The following is a 15,769-nucleotide window of genomic DNA, read 5'->3' as shown; positions in this document are numbered from 1 at the left end:
ATCTAGAAAAGCAAATAAATTGATATTATTTGGCAAATTAATTAGAGTCTTGGATGGTTAGTATAGGCAGTTCCTTTGGTCTTTCAGCATTCTCACTGCCCCCAGGAAGAAGCTGTTTCTCAATCCGGTGATGTTGGCTCCTGTATCTCTGTCCTGATGGGAGTAGTTGAAAGATGCTGTGTGTGGGGTGGTAGGGATCCTCAATTATTTTGCACGCGCTCTTCAGACAGTGATCCCAGTAGATCATGTCGATGAGGGTGGGGGGGGGGGGGGAGGGAGGAGACCTCAGTGATCCTCTCTGCCACTCTCATGGTCCTGTGGATTAACCTCTGATCCAATTCTCTTCAGGAACTGTACCACACTATAATGCATCCAGCCAAGACACTCTCAATAGAGCTTCTGTAAAAGGTTGACACGGTGGTGGCCAGTAAGCTTGCCCGCTTTGGTTTTCTCAGAATTGTGTCTTCCACACAAATGAGGAGATGTGTGTCCATGTTAGGTCAATTGTTAAGTGGAATCCAAGGAACTTGGTGCTCTCTACTCTATCCAGTAATGAGTTATTGATGTATAGTGGAGGGTGATCCTCCTGAAGTCCACAATCATCTCCTTCATCTTGTCCACATTGAAACTCAGATTGTTATTCTCACACCATATCTTTTTCATTTCTATCTCTGCTCTGCATTGTTGTTGGTGATGAGGCCAACCACTGACAACTTGATGACACTGTTGGATTTGGATCTAGCGATACAATCATGGGTCAGTAACATGAACAGGAGTGATCTGAGCTCAGAGCCCTGAGGTGTATGACAGGGCTTGTTGTTCTGCTACCAACCCAAACAGACGGTGGTCTTCCTGTAGGAAGCGAGAACAGTTTCTCCACCAGCATCTGGGGAATGATTATGTTAAATGCCAAGCTGAAGTCAATGAACAGCAGCCAAGCGTATGAAGTGTCATTCTCCAAGTGGGTCAAGACAGAGCGTAGGGATAATATATCTAAGAGACTGATTGGATTTCTAGATCTTATAGACATTAAGAGAATGGCGAGAGGTTGAAAATATGATCTCTGCATAGATGATCATCCATGGTCGTGTTGAATGGCAGAGCAGCTTCAGAATGCAGATTAGCCGATTCCTGCTCCTACTTTCAGCAGTAAAACTCTACAATGTGATTCACAATATTTTGGAAAACTGATGCATCTGGGTCAACTGAATGAGTCCAACATTTACTTTAAATTTATTGGGGTCCCATTTCCTGCAATTTTATGAAACTTAAAGAATTGGGGATCTGCTTCTCCTGCTCCGTAAAACTCTCCGAGGATCCTTTGCCCTTCTTCTTTTCAAGTCACAATGGCCCATTTCCTGCCCTACTTTTAAAACTCACCAGGGCACCATTCCAATGCCCCATTTTAAACTGACTTGGATCCCATTTCCCACAATTCCTTTAAACTCGTGATACCTTTTATTCTGTGCTCCTTTAAGCTCAATGGGAGCCCATTTCCCCGACTTTTAAACTCAAGAGCCCTGCTTCCAACCTTCCTTTCACTTACTAAGTTTCACTTGAAAATGTATTTTACACCAAATGATTGAAAATAAGAAGAACATTTAAAGTGTGTTGATAGGAGTAAAGTCCAATAGTTCAGAAAATCTGCAAGTCCAGCATTACCAAAGACCAAAAAGCTTTGGATCATTGGAGTTTTTTTTTTGCGGGATGTGGATTTCAGGTTCCAAGTTATAGTCAGATATTCTGTATAAATATACTAACAACAGTAAAGTGCACAGAAGCCATTTCAAAAGTAGTAGATGAATTAGTCTTAAAAAGTTTGAAGAATGTGTGTCCTATTGGGTTTTAAGTTCCAAGATACTGGTAGTCCAAGAGCTTTGCTAAATTGGACCTTTCGATAAATGACTCCCTCAGGAATTGTCTATGTGCTTCCAGTGAATGATTTAACTGTGTGAAGAAATGTAAAAACACATTCACTGATTTACTGCAGGAAATTCAGATGTTAACAATGGGGAACTTTCACTTAACTTCACTTTAAGATAATACTTCTGTTAAACACATGATGCAAGCAATGGGGAAAAAAACTCCCTTTTGTCTTGGAGAATCAAGTGAACTCCTGTTCTTCCCAATATTTATGATTTCGCCGGCTTTGCCTCGTTTTATTTTTTTTAATTTAAAGCAATGACATGACTCCAGAGTCCTCAGTTCTCACTGTGCTATGCTTTCTTGTTTGGATATAAATGCAATTTAAAGAATTTGAAATTTGGAACTGCAAAGATGGATGGACAACCATTTTGTGTGCAACTCACACACACAGCCTCAATTAGAACCGGCCGGATTCAATTCTGAATTTACTCCTGTTAACTCTACACTCTAATAGAAAATCCATTTTAATTTTGTTTCAAAAATGATTGCAGCACTAGATAGTCTATTTTTAGCTCCTGCAACAACAGAAATGTTAAAGAGGCAGTGGAATGCTAACAATTGCATTTTATCAACCTTAAGGTTCTGCTGGGATCTTTGGATGGGGGTAGGAGAGAGGTAGGAATAAATGTCTGTGACATTGTCATAAAACTGGGAGGGAGAGAGAGAGAGAGAGAGAGAGAGAGACTGTTTTGTGAAAATGAAAGATATTTCCACTATTGGCAATGTAATACTCTATATCTCAGTAGATCCTTATTCCATTATCTCTGCAGATAATTAAAACTGGTGCAATAGTTACCGGAGGTTTTTCCCTGTAAAAATAACTCTGACGTCCACTCTTCAAGCAAAACACAGAAACATGCTCTTATGACCCCCTCATCCATGCTGACCAAAGAGCCTATCCACTCTAATCCCATTTTCTCCCATTAGGCCTGTATTCTTCTATTCCTTTTAATTCCTGTTATAATTGTATCCGCCTGTGTCACATCCTTTGGCAATTAATTCCAGTTATTCACCACCCTCTGCATAGAAAACCTACCCCTCAGATCTCCTGTGAAAAACATCCCTTGGATCTCCACTTAGGTTCAGGGCATCCTGGAGATCAGAGAGTTTTGCGAGTGAGGGTGGGGGGGGGGGGGTTAATGATGGTTGGAGTCATGGATGTGGCACTGCTGAACACAGGCCACGTTGTTCTGGGAGTGTTCACACTCTTCAAGTCAACATGATCCATTTACCTGATCCACTCTCTAAAACAAGCCATGTACAATTGTGATGTTTAAAAGACATTTAGATAAACTTATGATCAGGAAAGGTTTGGAAGGATATGGGCAGAATGCAAGCAAATGGAACTAGCTCAAATGGACGACATGGTTGGTTCGAACAAGTTGGGCAGAACGGTTCTTATGATATATAGCTCTATGATTGTGTTAATGTGAAAGCTGAAACAGGTACAAAAAAGCAATCACTTTCTCTGAAAGAATGAGAAACATTTGGAGAGATGATGCCTATAACCTGCTTTGGGAATTAAACACACCCATTTTTGCTCAATAAAATGGAGACAGGGCTGCTTTTATATACCTTGCTCAAGCCACAGAACATGCATACAAGAAATACATGGTGTTTTTCAAAGGGAAGTACACATGGCATCCTCATAAAAGATAGGATAGCATAACATTACATCATGAAAACCTGTAAGTAATAGGATCAGGAGTAGGTGATCCTTGAGCCTGCTCTGCCATTTAATAAGATCATGGCTCACCATTTCTTTGTTCCCTGGGAAGTAGCTGACCAAATATTTATTCATCGTATTTTTCTGTTTTTCCTGCTTAGTGAGTCTTTAATTGATGCCTTGATTTCTTTGGTTACATAATCACTCAAATATGAGGGAGGTTTCTGACTGGGTGATGGATCACAACAGCTTAAGTATTGAATTGTTTATTATCACGTACCGAGATACAGTAAAGAGATATTGACTCGTCTGCTTAAACCACTCCTTCTGTCCTGCAGGTGTGAGGCCCTTCCAATGCCGATTTTGTTCTTACAGTGCTTCTCAGAAAGGGAATCTGAAAATGCACCTACAGTACGTTCATTGTGTACCTTTTGACAACTGCTTATATCCAGAGCACCGCTTCAGACTCTCCCAGGGTGAAATCAATCTCTACGAAGCAGTTTGATCTCTCTTCGCTTAATAATCATGTTCCTCGAGCGACTATCCTGGAATGAGAACTTTGCCAAATTCATCCCATCTTGGGAATCTCCAGATTTCATCATTCACATGCAGCAGAAAATGGTGAAAGTCTTTTGGTGATGCAATTTGCTTTAGGCCTTAAAAGGGTCTGGATCATGCTTTTCTGGCATAAAATCAGACAAAGACTGACTGGTTCATCGGCAGAGTCTGTTCCCTATAGACAGTTACAATAAGTAGTGCTAGTGATGGAAAAGTGAGCAGCTACTTGGAAAGCATTTTTATTGACTATTTGCTTTGGCAATGAAAACTGGTTAAATCTTCGCTGGATCCCACCCATGGTTTTTCCTTTGACAGGCTTGAGAAAATCATCTCTGGGTTTGAGACAAACCGATGCCATCAGTCTGAGACAAGATACACCAGATTGGTTATCAACAAAATACAGAAACTTGGACAAGCAACTCTTGTCACATAATTGAAAATGGCTGTTAAACTTGAAAGACTAACATTTATCAAAGAGGCTTTCATTCTTTTTAATTTAATGACTGGATTTGGCAAAACTAATTCCTGTAAACAATTAAGACACAAGTCACGTCAAGAGAAATGCTATGTGCTATCTCCATAGCCCAGATAATGCAATTTAATAAGAATGTGTATATTTTTAATAATGGCATATTAAGTAGCAGAAATACACCTCTTCTGTCTAGGCTTCACTTTGGGCCATTATAGAACAAAGGGATACTTCTCTTGACACAGACACAGATACAGGAAACAAGGACAGTTTTCCAACAAGTAAAGCTATCCTATTTTTATGTTATTTAAAGAAAATTTCAGTGTCAGATGCATAACAGCAGAGAATCATGCATTCTTTATTCATCAGGACTCAATAGCAAGTTTAATCCACCCGATTTGGTATTATTGTGTAAGTCGTGATATCAATTGCTGTGTACTCCAGTTAATTACACTGTTAATTTTCACTGTGCAAGTGGCAGATCAAGAATCAATGAGGCTTGAGCAAACAGAAAACTTGATCCATTATGGATATGACAAAATTCCAGGAGTAGAACAGACTAATTATGAAAAAGTTTGCCCTATAACTGTGAACTACAAAATTGTATTCAGAAATTAAAAGAGGAACAAGAAAGTATGATTCCATTCTTATCACTGAAACCTGACACATTTTTTAAAGCATTGCCATTATCATGGTATGTGCGATTATTCTTACTGATATACTCTCAAGGCAATACACCAGGGCATCCAGTAAAAATATATCGAAGATTTTATAGTTTTGAAAGTCAGGTGGTTCATCCTTTTTTGAGTGAGAAAACATTTCCCACTTGACAAAGTTGGGAAGCTGGATGCACTTCTTCCTTTTCCCCATAAAATCACTGTTCCTTGTTTTAGTTTCAAGATTTTGTCAGCTTTATCTGAGAAGACCCCAAATCCATGTTTATATAACCACCTCCAACAGGAGTAAAATCTGGGATGAAGGCTCAGGGCAAGAATAGTCATTCAAAGTATCTTGCAGCCCATTGTACCTGTGCTAGCTCTTTAAAAGATCTCCTTGAAACTATAGTAAATGCCAGTGACAGGCCCATTCCCACCAGCACTGTACCCCAGTATCATACAGTTCAGACTCACTTGACCAGAACTTTACCCTTGTATTATCAGTGCTATTAGAGATATAGACAACTGACAAGAACTGTATTTCTGTATTATACAGTAACAGACCTGCCCGACCAGTACCGTTCCCCAGAGTTACACAATTCAGATCCACCTGACGAGTACTGTATCCCAGTGTTATCCAGTGAACAACCTGTCCACAGCCTCCTTCATTACAAAGGAAAAACTGAACTTGCACCTTGCATTTATAAACATTCTTCCCTTCATAAAACTGAGATAACACTAACCTCAGTTGAGTGTATTAAGTTCAAATTGTTCTTGTAGTGAGAGGGATCCCCAAATTGTTCCTACCTGGAACCCAATACTGAAGATGACTGTAAAATAAATTTTCAAATAAGGGTGGATTCTTCACAGAAGTGTAGAAATGTATTACACAGAAGGGCCAAAATGTCAAAATGCTGAAAGCGGAATCCTCTTCTATTGTTTGCAGTCACTGCATTATTCAGTAATACATGCCCATCAAACTTATCCAAAGTCATCTTACTCAATTATCTGAAACACCCCTTAATCCTCCACATCCAGAGGAAAACTGACAGTCAAATGGTCTGATTATCTGAGATAATCTTTCCAATGCTCAATAGTTTTTCAGAGGAGTGTCACCTCATCAACAACTCAAGAGAGAGGTGCAAACAAAAATAGGTTCAATTCTATGGCTCAGAATCTTAAAATGATTTTGCTATTATGTGATTTTTCTTGTTATGTTTGTACCAAAAACCCATAAATTGAATCTATACTTGGCCTCTAAAGATTTCCCAAAGAGTTTAGTTGAAGAACGTGTTCTTTAATAAACAGTTAGACTTTCTTTATGTGTTAAAAGAGGCTACCTGTGTTTGTGGTAACCTGCTACTGCATTTCCACCAAAGCCATTGTCACCTTCAAAGTGCCAACAAAGCCTTTGATCATTGAAGGAGGAGGATTTCTGAAGATCTAGACCTCAGACCCAGCACAAAATTCATGGTATATCAAGCAGTACCGATCCTAGCCTAGTCGACATATATGCTTCAAAAACTTGGACCATCTCACATATGAGTACAGCAGGTATCTCAAGGAACTGGAAAAATACACCAAACATGTCTCTGCAAAATCATCTAAATTCAGGAAGGACAAGAGTACCCAATGTCAGGGTCCTCCACTTAATCAGCAGCCCTAGTTATTCTCTGACAGACGCTTTGGGCATTCCTGATCTCTGATGCAATAAAGGAGGGAAATGTTCAACGATGAGCTCAAAGGCCCCTTGATAAAACATTCTCAGCAGCTCCTCGGAATCTGTAGTCCATGACTCTTTAAATGAGAGAAGAAACATTCAGGATGAAGTTGAAAACCTGTGGACCACAACAACAGGAGCATCAGGATGCCAAGTGACCCAAGCTGTGACTCAGATTCAGTGCTGAGGGCCTGAGGCAGATGGGAATGCAGACCTTACTTCCACTGCATTCTATATTGGTAGAGAGCAGGACCTGGAATCCGAGACATGCTGAATAGCAGAACACATAGCTTGTCTCCCATTGGTTCTTCCACCCATTTCTGAGCATGAAATAGCCCATACTACGAAATAGCCATAGTCATCTGTAAATCATTTATTAACAAGAAACAATTGAATGCAGGTAATGTCTATTGTCCAAATTAGTAAGCGACCTCAGAAGCATGCTGTATTTCCTTGCACTTCTGAGCAAGTAAGGTCATTGGTGCACTGTTTTGGACTAAGCAACGTGTGTTTTGACAGGACCAGTACAAATAAATGTTGGCCTTTCCAGCAATGTCAACCCGATTGTAAACCCCCTGCAGTTCGTGCATTCACCCATTGTCAACATCACTGCAAATTATTTAAGACTGGAAGTAAGTCTGCAAGAATCTAAGCACGTTACCTCAAACTACATTTTAAAGTGCATTTAATCACTACATTTGTATGTTTTGACCTTTGCTTCCCAACTTGTGATACACCTTTCACAGTTTGTGCTGGGAGCACACAACATTCATCAATGTTTCACTCTGGGGATATGTCAACCAGAACTAGAAACATTTGGTGAACTAGTTTAATTCCCATCCAATAGAAGGGGTGATTGAAGAATATTGATATCTTCCCCTACCCAATATGCCTTCTATAAGACCATAAGACTTAGAATCAGAATTAGCCCATTTAGCCCATCTAGTCTGCTCTGCCATTCTGATCATATTTTTCCTTTCATTCTCCTAGCCTCTCCCTGTATCCTAATCAGGAAGCTAATAATCTCTGTTTTAAATATACTCAATGACTTGGCTCCCAGCTGTGTGGGGCAATGAATTCCACAGATTCACAACCTTCTGACTGAAGAAACTTCTTGTCCCTGTTCTCAGGTGACATCCTTTTATTCTGAGGCTGTACACTCTGGTCCCAAACTCTCCCACCACTAAAAACATCTTTTCCATATTCAAGCTATTCAGCCCTTTCAGTACTCTCTGGACCCTGAAGAGTCATTCATTATAAATCCAAAATGTTAATAATTTAAATTAAACCCAGTCATAGTAACCATTGCAGAATTGTGCTGCGATGTGTTATTTTAATGATTTGTTTGATAAATATATTTAATGCTGTTTATATTTGGTATTTATTCTCTTTTTTGACTATCAATGTCTTTTATAAAGTAAGCACATGTTAAATTCATGTGTTTTTAAATAACATAATTTTAACTTCTGCCTGAGCAGGTTAATAGGCTGTAAATGGTTTTGTGTCTATTTCTACATTAAAGGTTTCTATATTCTACTTGTTTTATGGACTTTTGGTTCCAATAAAGACTTGGCATCCTGCCATTGAGTTGTCAAGGGTGTCATCTTCAATGAGATGTTTAACCAGGCCCATGTCTGTGAATGGGTGGAATAGATGATACCACTTTGTTACTCCAAAGATTGGTTGGGTCAGAGGTCTTCCTCTGTCCCAGATGATGACTTTGGCATCACTAAATCACGATTTGGCAGCATGCTTATTGCAGGGTGTGGCACGGTTAGCGGAGGGGGCTACATAATAAGTGTATTGATTAGCACAGTGCTGTTACAGCACCAGTGACTAGGACCAGGGTTCGAATCCCACGCTGTCTATAAGTAGTTTGTATGTCCTCCCCATGTCTAAGTGGGTTTCTTCCAGGTGCTCCAGTTTCCTCCCATCATCAAAAATGTACCGGTGTCAATTGGGTGTAATTGGACGGCACAGGCTTGTGGGCCGAAAGGACCCGTTATCATGCCATATGTCTAAATTTTTTTAACTTAAAATTTTTTAAAGATTTGATTTACATTTGATTTTTTTATAATTAAAATTTAAAAATTATCACATTGCTGTTTATTATAAGTTGCGCTGTTCATCTGTCCTATACAACAGCAAGCATACTCCAGATCTTGCTTGTTTCAACTTGAAAGATTTTAATGAAAACCATTGGAAATTTCAGATTTTCCTACCAACTCTGTTTATATCAACTTCCTCTTTTATTTTCATTGGACGAATACACAATCTTTAGCAAAAGTAATTTGTTCTTGAATCTTAGTCGAAGATTTGAGGGCAGCACAGTAATACAGTGAGTCGAGCTGCTGCCTTAAAGCTCCACCAACCCAGATTCAATCCTATCCTCTGGCACTCTCCATGTGGAGTTTTCACATCCATTCATTCACTGTGGGTTTCCCCCAGGTGCTCTGGTTTCCTCCCACATCCCAAAGTCATGCAGGTTTGGCAAGTTAATAGGTGTCTGTAAACTGTCCCTTGTATATAGGTGAGTGGTAGAATTGGGGTGGAGTTGGTGGGAATGTCGGGAAATTAAAATAGAATTAATGCAAGTGGGTCTTTGACGATCAGTGTGGATTTGGTGGTCTAAAGAGTCTGCTTCTGAGCTCCATGATTCTATGATATTAATAAAAATATCACAAGGAATCAAGTGCCTCCCCATCACCCAACACTCTAATTGATCAAACAAGTGGAATCACCCACCACAGACCAGGGTGAAAAAGGAACGGAGCCATGGCCTCACCTCATCAGCAACCTGGGTTCAAACCTGACATTGAGTGCTGTTCTGTGTGGAGTTTGTAAGTTCTCCCTGAAAAATCTGATTTTCTCCCACATCCTAAACACATGCAGTTTGGTCTCCTAATTGGCCACTGTGATTTGGCCCTAGTGTGTAGGTTAGTGATAGAATCTGGTGGGAATTAATGGGAATGTGGTGACGATGAAATGAATTATTGTAAAAATGGATGTTTAATGGTTGGCATAGACTCGGTGGACTGAAGGTCATGCTTGTCTGCAGTATCTCTCCATGAGTCGACAAACAGAAAAGCTCCACTTCCTACAAGTCCACAGATAGATCAAACTTCCAAATGAGGATTGCTAGAAATACCCGGCAGCCCATCTCGTGAGAAGTTAGTTCTCCGCAGTAAGGGCTGCATATGCAGTGTATTAACACAGGCAGTGTGAGGTTCAGCTCCTAGGATTATGGAACATGAGTCTGGTAGATTTTGCATAGTCAAGTGCATCAATAGATTTGAGGTAAATGGATTTGGGTCACAGAAATGAATTGCAGAATCGACTTAAGAGACTTTCTCCTACTGCTTTGTTCCTAAATCTTTCTCACCCTTGGTCACATCTTTGTAAACTTCCTCTAAACATTTTGTAAGGTTTTTACAACTTTCCTGAGTTGTGGTGTCCAGAATTCTCCAGGACAAACTTGATGAGGCCCAACTTTGTGCCCCAACTTAAAAGCTGCAGTTTGACTTTGATTCAAACACTTCAGCACAGCAGTTGGATAATGATTTAAGGCTTGTAACAAAACAAGCTTTAAACTGCTGTAATTTTACAACCAGAAGAATAAGACAAATTAATAGTACAAAATGTAAACCAAGATCATTTACCATGAAGAAGAATTGCTCTGCTTGGCAGCTTTCAAGCTCAGTTAAGTATAATCCTGAGCAGGACTCCAAGCCTAGATGAGTTTGAGGGCTGTAGACAAACTTGGTGGTGGCTTGGGGTGGGGGTGGTGAGCAAAGGAGTTGCGGAGAGGCATAATTGTTAAAGAATAAACATGGGAAAGATGTAGACTCAAGCCAAATTAGATAGATGGGCACAAGAGGATGAGGAAAGTATTTCACTAGTTAGGGATGGAATATTGTTAATTTTGCTGGTTATATCCTGCACTCCAACACCCAACAGTGTCTGACTTGGCACAGGCTGGGGAATTGATAAGGCATCTGTGATAGTCAAATGCAACCCCCATGAGACTCCTTATGTGCACACGCATTGGTTTGTTACCAATTAATTTCCACTCAAACCATGCTTTCCTTGAATGAAAGTTCCCAGCATGAGCTTTCTCAACGAAGGTGACACAACAAAAGTGAACCTAATCCTCATCTTCAAAATGATGAAAGGTTTTGATGAGATGGATGCAGAGAGGATGTTTCCATTTGTGGTCCATTCTGTCCAAATCTTCCTCCTTCAATCACAAATATCCTGGAGGGTAGTTTATCATTTGAGCCAACAGAGTTATTCTTTCTTGACAAAAAAAAACCGTGCACAGGACAAGGCAGCATTTCAACTGTCACAGGCAGGCCACTTCACTCCAGAAGCAGACTAAGAGTCTCAGGGAGAACCTACACTGGAGCAGCATCCTGGGGGTGGTCGCTCATCATGCTTACTCAGTATTGTGTTATAGATTCCAAAAGAAAGGCAAGAAATAAATGGTTGTCAGTATTCAGATCTTAATGGTATTCAATGGAATTGACAGAGAATAGTTGCAATGGAGAGTTCCTCAGCATAGAATATTGTTTAAGTCTTTAAGGAGAAAGGAATAAAAAGTGCTAGGTTAAGATAAAGAGGAGCTTAATGGGGCATAAACGTGTGTAGAGCAGTTGGATCAATATGCTTGTTTCTGCACCATAGACTTGAGGATAAACTGGGGGAAAGAACTAGAGTCGGCATCCTTCATCACCATATAGATGAAAGAGAAATTACTCACCAAGACTATTCTGACTGCACCTCCCATACCTGTCACCTTTACCACTAAGAAGGACACGGAGAGCACGAACATGGCTACACTGGCCCCAGGAAGAGCCCCTTCAAATTACATACCAATCAGGCTTAATTGTCACCAGGTCTAAATCCTGAAACTTCCTCCTCAACAATACCTTCACAAAAAGGTCCATAATGGTTCAGGAAGGAAGTTCACCACCATTTTTTCAATGGCCATGAGGACTGGCACATAAATGTTGGCCTTTCCAACAATGTTCACCCTGAAAAATGAATTTAAAAAATAAAAGGAACTTTTCCTGTTTCTATTCCTTGGGTTCTTTAAATTCAACTAACTTTTAGAGCTGGGGGGGCTGTGGGGAGCATGACAGTTCAGTAGTTATAGGGTAGAGAAGCACTTGTATACTTGTGGAAATGATAGCAGGGAGCAAACCACTTGGAGGGGTTGGCATGGGATGATTTGTTTTGTCAAAATGAGAGAACACACGGAGTAGGCACGATCAGATGCATCTCATACTTAATGAGTTTAGAGTAACGGCTCAGCATTAACACAGTAGCCCAAATAGGCTGTTTCTATCCTGTAACTTCCTTTGATTCTATGACTTTGGGTTACTGAGAGAGTATAATACTGATAAAGCTGCTGCCTTTTGGAAGAAACACTATCCTGACTCAGTGCCAGCCATCTTAGTTGATTATAAAAGATACCCAAATTCTGAAATTTCCTCCTGGTAATACTTGCATTATTTCACTTGTGAATCTTCAGGGGTCATCTACACTATTTGGTGCTCCACTGTGGTCTCCTCTACATCAGAGAGACTTGACGCAAACGGGGAGATCACTTCGTTGAGCACCTAGGCTCTGGCCACTGCAATAGCATGGATCTCCCAGTGGCCACCCATTTCAATTCTCCATCCCATTCCCTTGCCAACATATCTGTCCATGGTCTCATGTACTGCCAGACTGAGACCACCCATAAATTGGAGGAACAACACCTCATCTTCTGAATAGATACCCTCCCACCAGATGGCATTAATATTGACTTCTCTGGTTTTTATTAAAACCACCCCCCACCCTCCTTGCTTCCACCCCCACCCCCCATGGTCTCTCCAGTCCCTGCCTCCCTTCACACAGTCTTGATAAATTCTCACCCAGTCTCTTACCACATCCAATTAACATCTTTTGTTGATCTGGACAAATACCCTATTGTTTGAATTTTGAGACTTTCTGATATATCCTCCTTCTGCCTTTTCTGATTTTTCCTTGAAGAAGGGATCAGGCCTGAAATATTGGCAATGTATCTTTGTCTCCTATAGATGCTGAATAGACCAGCTGAGTTCATCCAGCATTTTGATGTTTTTACTACAATCACAGCATCTACAGCCTATCGTGTTTCACTCTGTTACCATGCTGTATGTCTAAATTTTATATTATCAATGATACTTGTAAGCTGAATTAAAGTACATATCATGAGATTATTGTCTTCCATTAAAGGACATCACCTGGTCTATCAGGTTATGTTTCAACACCCCTCTTCGCCCCCATCTCCCCACTGGATTCTTCAGTTCTCTACCCCACTTCCCAGTCTGGTCTGGTCTCCCTTTAAACCATCATTCTCACTTCTCTTCTTATCAGATTACATCACTGGCAATCTTTATCTTTTAATCACTCTTTCCACCTATGTGACTCATTTTTCTCTAACTGACCCCTTTGTTTTTTCTTGTCTCTCCCTCTCTCATTGATATCTGCCAATCCACTACATCAGTCCACAGTCTTTCAACTCCACCTGGTTTACCAAACCCAAACAGCCACCTGTCCTACCCATCCCACACTGCCCTCTTTACATTAACTTCTTCAATTGCAATAAAGGATGGCTCAAAACATCAACCATTCTTTTTCTCCCATTTGACCTCCACAGTTTCTCCAGTAGAATGTATTTTACTACATTTCATTATTTCAGAAATGGCGAAGACCGTTTTTCAAAATCTACCAAACATTTTGGGGGGTAAACATACTTTCCAACTTCCAAGTTTTCTTCTGAATTTGCTTTTTCCTTCATCTGAGTGAACAGTAAAATCTGCATCACAACATGTTCTACAGCTAATGAAGTATTGTGGCCAACATTGCACTATGGAAAAGACAGATTTGACAAAGTAAACACTCACAAATCGGAATGTGAACTTGACTAGATAAATTGCTTCTGTTGTTCCTTGGAGTTAACTAGTAACCTATCATAGACACACAACATCTCCTCACTTGTCAGGATGGTAAACAGCGACTATACTTCTTGAGAAGACTGAAGTGGGCTACCGGCCATCATTATCTCAACCTTCTACAGGAGCTCCACCTAGAACGTCCTTGCTGGCTGGTATGGTTACTGCAGAGAAATGGATCGGATGTCAACCATAAGAATGGCAGAGAGGATCACAGGAGTTCCCCTCACCCTTCCATTGACGTGATCTACTAGGATCGTTGCCCGAAGAGGGCATGCAAAATCATTGAGGACACCTTCCACCCTACAGACAGCATCTTTCAGATGCTCCCATTGGGAAAGAGTATCAGAGCCAGCACCATCAGGCTGAGAAATGGCTTCCTTCCCTGGACAGTGATAATGCTGAACAACCAAAGAAACTGCTCACACTAACCATCCAAGATGCTCATATTTACAAAACAATATTTATTTGCATATATGAACACTTGTTCTGCATATGTATTGTTTGTCTGTATGTGTGTCTGGTTGTGTGTCTGCATTTTTTGTACTAAGGAATGGAGAACGCTGTGTCGGGTTGTACTTGTGCAATCAGATGACAAACTTGACTTGAATGAAGGATAATTATTGTCTGGGAAAACATGTTACCTTGGTTAAATGATCTGTACTTTGGGAATGGGATTAAAAGATCTGCAGCTGTTGGACCAAAGAAGAAGATGGTTTAGGGCTCCCCTTTGAAAGGACAGCTCAACACAGGAAGAAATAACTTCCAAAACCAACATTTCCAAACAAAGGTTTAAGCAAATTTTTAAATTGTGTCTGCCTAGTGCTTGAGAAAATGTCATTCTGTGACAAATCCTGGACGATTTGTTTCTGTCAAGGCCAGAGGTGGAAAATAAATCTGCAAATGAAAACTCCAAACTATTTAAGTTTAGGTTTCACACAGAGCAGCCAACTATTGGAAAGAAAGTCTGTAGAACATGAGAACAACACAGTGTAAACTGATTCTGGAATTGTAACTTTTCCCGTGTTTAAACTGGTGTGACCCTTTTCGTCTTTACAAAAGATCAAATGAAGCTTCTTTACTTTGCATTTTATTAAATGTCTTGCAAGTTTTTGTGTGAAATGTATCCTGTTTACTCCTACATTTGCTCAGTAGAATCAGAAAAATTGGACATCTCAAACCTTGTGTGTCAGCCTAGCATTTATAAATTCATCAGGTGGGATTCCAACAGGTGGGTGGCCAGAATTCTATTATGATAGAATTAAGAGGGGAAATATTCTGAGAATTCTGAACATTATTTATATTTGATTTAACAGGACTAAAATGTATTGCCTGATTATTCTCATATTGGTAGGTGTGAGAGCTTGCTATGCACATTGGCTGCAGTGTTTCCTGCGTTGCACATACTCAGCATAGCATTAGGGAAGTTGGTGCAAGCTGCATAGATGGCAGAAACATTGTGAATGCAAGGACCCTAGCATAGCATTCTGAGGTAATATTGTTGATAAAAGGATGTCAGTCAGACAAGTCATCAAAGTTTTTCTAACTTGCTGTCCGTTTTTCTCTTTCCGCCAATCAAGCCTGCTGGGGAAACATCAGAGTAATCCAGGATTATGACAGCAAACCTGCCAGTGGTTGGGGATCTGAGATTTAAACGGATTAGCATGAGAAATGTACAAGTCACTATGATCTGGAAGTGCAGATGTTGAAATCTGGAGCAGTGACAAGCTGGAGGGACTCAGAATCCATGGAGAGAAAAGGACAGTCAATGTTTTGGGCCAGATCCTTTATTGG

The 15,769-nt window shown here is 40.2% G+C and overlaps 1 protein-coding gene across 20 annotated transcripts in view; it reads left to right on the top strand.

The window, feature by feature from the left end:
* Window positions 1–15,769, top strand: part of znf516 (zinc finger protein 516) — a 283,926-nt gene that overhangs the window by 246,317 nt on the left and 21,840 nt on the right. For 17 of the 20 annotated variants that reach the window (XM_069920768.1, XM_069920770.1, XM_069920778.1 and 14 more), the window contains one exon: window positions 3,931–8,578. The exons of the other annotated variants lie outside the window; for them this stretch is intronic. In XM_069920768.1, coding sequence (XP_069776869.1) covers window positions 3,931–4,097 — 167 coding nt within the window. In that variant the 3' untranslated portion in view covers window positions 4,098–8,578. Of the gene's footprint in view, window positions 1–3,930; window positions 8,579–15,769 lie in introns of those variants that run through there. 20 annotated transcript variants of the gene reach the window in all.

Source organism: Narcine bancroftii, chromosome 2 (assembly GCF_036971445.1).
Source record: "Narcine bancroftii isolate sNarBan1 chromosome 2, sNarBan1.hap1, whole genome shotgun sequence".
In the NCBI taxonomy this organism is placed as follows: domain Eukaryota; kingdom Metazoa; phylum Chordata; class Chondrichthyes; order Torpediniformes; family Narcinidae; genus Narcine; species Narcine bancroftii.
The sequence above is the reverse complement of the archived record's forward strand: the minus strand, read 5'-3'. Positions and strand labels throughout refer to the sequence as shown.